At 45.4% G+C, this 6,000-nt stretch overlaps 1 protein-coding gene across 1 annotated transcript in view; it reads left to right on the top strand.

Annotated features, from left to right (window-relative positions):
- Positions 1–1,686: 1,686 nt before the first annotated feature.
- rlig1 (RNA 5'-phosphate and 3'-OH ligase 1) overlaps positions 1,687–6,000 on the top strand; it is a 47,035-nt gene continuing 42,721 nt past the window's right edge. Inside the window, exon 1 of the mRNA XM_084335332.1 lies at positions 1,687–1,887. Within this exon, the coding sequence (XP_084191458.1) occupies positions 1,798–1,887 (90 nt within the window). The 5' untranslated portion in view covers positions 1,687–1,797. The remainder of the gene's footprint in view (positions 1,888–6,000) is intronic.

Below are 6,000 nucleotides of genomic sequence, written 5' to 3'. Positions count from 1 at the left end.
ATGGAACATTCAACATTCATTCGTGCGCCATTCAGACTCCGTTGGCAATCTGCGCATACGTATGGGGAGTAGGTGCTGAAAAAGTGACTTTAGCTCGGCCGATTTAGTTCTGATCGATTTGGAATTGGTCGCGCCGTGTTCAGGAGACTCAGGCACATAAAAGTCTATTCGATCATGTCTCTAGCACCCCCACAGCCGTAGCTGCAACCACTTACATCAAGGCTCTCATCCACATTCATTAATTTGCTCCCCCGCTATCTCCTCCCTGATTTCAGAATCCCGGAAGTGTTGCGGTGTTGCAGCTACGGCTGTGGGGGTGCTAGAGACATGAACGAATATACTTTTAATGCGCCTGAATCTCCTGAACACGGCGCAACCCATTCCAAATAGATCGGAACTTAATCTGCTAAGATAAAGTCCCTTTTTCAGCACCTACTCCCCATACGCATGCGCAGATTGCCAACGTATTCTGACGGCACGCGACACGGCGCAAAACCGGGTTAGGACGTTCCATCAGAGGGGGGAGCTTGTGCCTGCTTCGGTGGCCAGTGCAAGATATACCCTGCCTACTCGGCCAGTGTCCTTTCAGCCGAACAGGATAATGGAAAAATTATCCCACTCAATGGCCAGACGCGTCTTATGGCGACATCTACAATTACCTCATTGAGTCTCCAGGTGGATGGATGGAACTTATGGAACATTCTACCCGGTTTCGCGACTTTATCTCTGCCGATTAAATTCCGATCGATTTGGAATGGGTCGCGCCGTGTTCAGGAGATTCAGGTGCATAAAAGTCTATTCGATCATGTCTCCAGCACCCCCACAGCCGTAGCTGCAACCACTTACATCAAGGCTCTCATCCACATTCATTAATTTGCTCCCCCGCTATCTCCTCCCTGATTTCAGAATCCCGGAAGTGTTGCGGTGTTGCAGCTACGGCTGTGGGGGTGCTAGAGACATGAACGAATATACTTTTAATGCACCTGAATCTCCTGAACACGGCGCAACCCATTCCAAATAGATCGGAACTTAATCTGCTAAGATAAAGTCCCTTTTTCAGCACCTACTCCCCATACGCATGCGCAGATTGCCCACGGATTGTGACGCCGCGGACACCCGCCCTGGAATGTTCCATTAGAGGGGGTCTTGTGGTGAGAATGTGAGCGGCAGGTTACGATATTTAAAAAATGGCTAGCTATATGAGTACCTTGCCAGCTGCTGAAAAGTGCCGGTATTTAAACAAAATTGCCTGCTTTGGTGGCCAATGTCCATTTTTTAAATATCGTAACCTGCCGCTCACATTCTCACCACAAGACCCCCTCTAATGGAACATTCCGGGGCGGGTGTGCGTGGTGTCACAATCCGTGGGCAATCTGCGCATGTGCGTGGGGAATAGGTGCTTTAAAATGGGCGTTTTCTCTGCCGATTTAGTTCTGATCGATTAGGAATGGGTCGCACCGTGTTCAGGAGATTGAGGCGCATAAATGTCTATTCGATCATGTCTCTAGCGCCTCCACAGCCGTATCTGCAACCACTTACACCACGGCTCTCATCCACATTCATTCATTTGCTCCCCCCGCAATCTCCTCCCCGATTTCAATGTAACGCGGAAGTGTAGTGGTCTTATGAGACTACAACACCCATAATTCCATTGCTCATCACACATGCGCATAAAGCATAGTAGCTGTTTGCACATGGCGCAAACTGATGCCAAAATAAAAACATTTCTTGCATTATAATGAACTATTAGCCATTCTTGTACATTGTTGTACATTCTTGTACGACAGATATATTAAAATGCGACGTCTCGGTTCAGTTCAACAGAAAATACCATGTATTTTTCTGACGGAGGTGAAAGAAGAACAGTCCAGAAAACGCGAATGCCAGGTTGGTGGAGACAGTCACTCACACACACACACACACACATACACACATGATAACAGCAGCCATTTAACGAGGCTTCGGTCGTTAACAGGAGAGGTCAGGGATAAGATAAATGTACGCTAGTTTAATATATTACGTACAGTCGGAAGCAGGGCGTTCCCATCTAATCCAAACAAACAATGTAAACTAACTGCTCACTACGCATGCGCATTACATACGATCTGAGTGATGGGTGAATGAATGAATGAATGAATGAATGAATGAATGAAAACTTTATTAACAGATTGCAGAATGGGTACAGTACAGTACAGCTCAATACATACAATTGTTAAGGGGATGCAGACCAGAGAAAGACTTTCGTCTTGTTTACATCAGGGTCCCCCATTTTCAATTCATCGTAACATATATGACATACATGACATACAGATAGACAGTACTGCTACATCTATACATTTATGACATACCAGATTTGCAATTACAGTACTGTTTGTGATACAAAAAGAGTCCAGAAAGAAAAGAGTATATACATTAGGCGTAGAAACTGTACATTGGATTGGGTAGGTGGGGGTGGGGGGGGACTGTACATTGGAGGTGGTTGGGGGGGGGGGGGGGTTGGGTAGGAGTGGGGGGGGGGGGGGGGGGTAGGAGTGGGGGGGGGGGGGGGGGGTTGGGTAGGGGGGGTGGGTGGGGACTGTACATTGGAGGTGGTTGGGTGGGTGGGGGGGGGGTTGGGTAGGAGTGGGGGGGGGGGGGGGGTTGGGTAGGAGGGGTGGGTGGGGACTGTACATTGGAGGTGGTTGGGTGGGTGGGGGGGGGGGTTGGGTAGGAGTGGGGGGGGGGGGGGGGGTTGGGTAGGAGGGGTGGGTGGGGGACACTGTACAACTGTACAAACAACACTGTACATTGGATTATTGACAAGACCATACTTGGTAATTTACTGTACATTGGAGGGGGTTGTGTTCGGACATTTACAGGGGCCAGTTTCGAGTTGCAGTCTCCCTTAGGTGTTTTTTGAGTGTTTTTGAAAGTGGGTAGTGATTCACATTCCTTTACAGCTTTGGGTAGGGCGTTCCACATTGATGTGGCATAATTGCGAAACGTGTTTAGTCCCTTGTTTGAGCCGAATCTGGGTTTAACATGATTTGTGGAGCTCCCTCTGGTGTTGTGATCGTGGTATTCACTGACCTTTGGGAAGTATTTAGTCATGTACATGGGTACCTTGGTCGTGTAGTGTATCTTGTAGACCAGGCCCATTGCAAGTTGCTGTACTCTGTCGTCTACTCTAAGCCATCCTAGGTTGTCAAAGTGGGCAGGGGTGAGGTGGGTTCTAGGAGTAAGGTCAAGCAGTAGTCTGACCAGTTTGTTTTGAGATGTTTGTAATTTTGTTTTTAGCGCCTTTGAGGTGCTTTGGTACCATGAGGTGCAAGCATAGTCGTAGTACCCTTGAATGAGTGCTCCTGCTAGAGTCTTCAGGGTATTCTTGTTTACCAGTGAGGAGATCCGGTACAAGAAACGAGTTCGTTGGTTGACTTTTTTTATTACATTGGATGCCATTTTGTCACAGGAAAGATTTGCCTCTAGGATGGAACCCAGGTAGGTAATATCTTGGTAGGTTTGTTATTTGAACCGAAGAGAATGGACTCTGTTTTGCCCATGTGTAATGATAGTTTGTTATCAGCGAGCCATATGCAGATTTTGCTTAGTTCTGAGCTGAGGGTTTTTTCAACCTGTAACTTGTTCTTGTCAGAGACCAGCAGGGCTGAGTCGTCCGCAAACAGGAACAAGTTGCAGTCACAAGCTGACGACATGTCATTTGCATAAATTAGGAACAGTAGCGGACCTAGTATGCTTCCTTGTGGAACACCACAGTTTACTGTGAGGGGGGGGGATAGGGTACCGTTTACCTCCACCATCTGCTCTCTCCCCTCCAGGTAGGATTGCATCCAGCTCACTGATAGACTATCAAAACCAATTGCTTTTAGCTTGTCAATCAGAATGGTGTGATTCACTGATTGACAGTGTCGAATGCCTTTTGTAGGTCCAGCATGACCATGCCGCAGTATTTGCCCGCGTCCACCTCTTGTTTGATGTGGTCGTTTAAATAGAGAAGGCATGTGTCAGTGGAGTGGGATGTTCTGAAGCCAGATTGGAATTCGTAGATTCGATTTTTTTCCGCAAGGTATTTTTCGACCTGTTCGTATACAATTTTTTCCATGACTTTCGAGATGGAGGTAAGGATAGAAACAGGGCGGTAGTTGCCTGGGTCTAATTTACTGCCTTTTTTGTGCAGAGGGGTCACTCTCGCAATTTTGAAGTCCTTGGGGACGTGTCCCTGTTTTATAGAGAGGTTTATTATGTGTGTGATGACTGGGGTGATGGCGGCTGCTGAGTCTCTGAGGAATTTGGAGGGGATGTTGTCATGGCCAGTGGCCTTGTTAGGTTGGAGGGCGCTCAGTTTTTTGAGTACCTCATCTGTTGTTACCATTTCCAGTTTGAAGTCGTCTTTGTGGACCCCTAGGTTTTTGTAGTAAGCTACTATGTGTTCTACCCCATAATGCCCTGAGTGGGAGGGTAGTTTGTTTACCAGTGTTGTGGCTATGTTTGTGAAGAAACTATTTAAGTAATTGGCTACATCCAGCTTTTCTGTGATGAGCGTGTTGTCCGTCTTTATGTTTATGTTTGAGAATCTGGTTTTAAGTTTTTTACTGCAGCCTAGTTGGTTATTGAGTAATTTCCAAAGTTCACGCGGTTTGTTTTTGTTTTCCTCGGTTTTGTCATTGATGAATTTTTTCTTTGCTGTTTTGATCATGGAGTTTACATCATGTACACCCACGGTTTTTGGTAGATTAGATTAGATTATATTCAAATGTATTCTATTATACGGCACAAGTACAGTACAGCGAAAATAAATCTGGCATCCAACCATAGTGCAAATGTAGCAGTAAAAACATCAATATACAATGTACAGGTGGTTAAACTGGTTACAAAATATACAAATTAGTACTACTGAGTGTAGTGCTAATCAGATACGTACAGACTAGAGTGAATTAAATAAATAGAGAGTATGTATGACTACTACTGGCCAGCAGTGTAACTAGTAAGAGTAGGATATGTACATAATAGATATAGTAAAGGACTATGTGCAGGTAAGTACAGCCAGAGGATATATGTGGTATATGCGGTGAGAATAAATATATATGGTATATATACAGCAATTTATAGTACATGCTATTATACAGAGCTAAGTGTATGTCCAGGTGTACAAGCAAGTATATGAGGGGTTATATGCAGGTATATTCACTTCAGACAAATATGGGTGTATCTATGCTGTGATATTTATATAAGTGTAAATATGCGGTGTATTCACCACTGTTGTACATGCTATCATGCAGAGTATGGGTAGACAATTAAAGCAGTTGGTAGGTAAGTATAGTGTTGTGTAAACCTTGTACCTTTAGTTCACATATAAATAAGAGACGGAGAGCATGTGTTCACGTTGACTCTTTACTCGTAGGTAAGTCCGGAAGTACCTTGCAACATACAAACAGGCTCGATAGCAACACGAGCCAAACCCTTACAGGACATATAGTATAGGCAGCAGAGTTCAGAGTCGTACAGTATGGGTAACAGAGCCTAGGGTGTGCAATGGAGTCAGAGTTTATGGTGAGGGGGGGGGGGGGGGGGGGCTGTCAACGTGGCACAGAGTTCAGAGAGATGACAGCTGAGGGAAAGACGCTGTTCCTGAGTGCTTGGCCTGGAGCGGAGGTTCCTGTGTTCATGATTGGGGTGAGAGGTGTCCTTGACAATGCTGCATGCCTTCCTCAGACACCATTTGTTGTGGATAGACTCAATAGTAGAGAGTGGTGTATGTTTCAGTATAGCTTTTATTAAACTGAGGTTACATCCATGCATATGCCCACACATCACATCCGGTAAAGCACCACTAGGTGTCCCTCTAACACAGGCTATAAACATATGCCTACAATATGTAACATCTCCTTTCCTTTAGCTGTTTGCAAATAATGATATGCTTGCATCTTGTTTATCAATCACAACTTCAAATGACATTCCACCATAACATTGCCCAACTTACATTTTTTTTCAAAGTCCAGTCAT

The sequence above is a fragment of the Notolepis coatsorum genome, assembly GCF_963971535.1.
Source record: "Notolepis coatsorum genome assembly, chromosome: 18".
NCBI lineage: Eukaryota > Metazoa > Chordata > Actinopteri > Aulopiformes > Paralepididae > Notolepis > Notolepis coatsorum.
The sequence above is the reverse complement of the archived record's forward strand: the minus strand, read 5'-3'. Positions and strand labels throughout refer to the sequence as shown.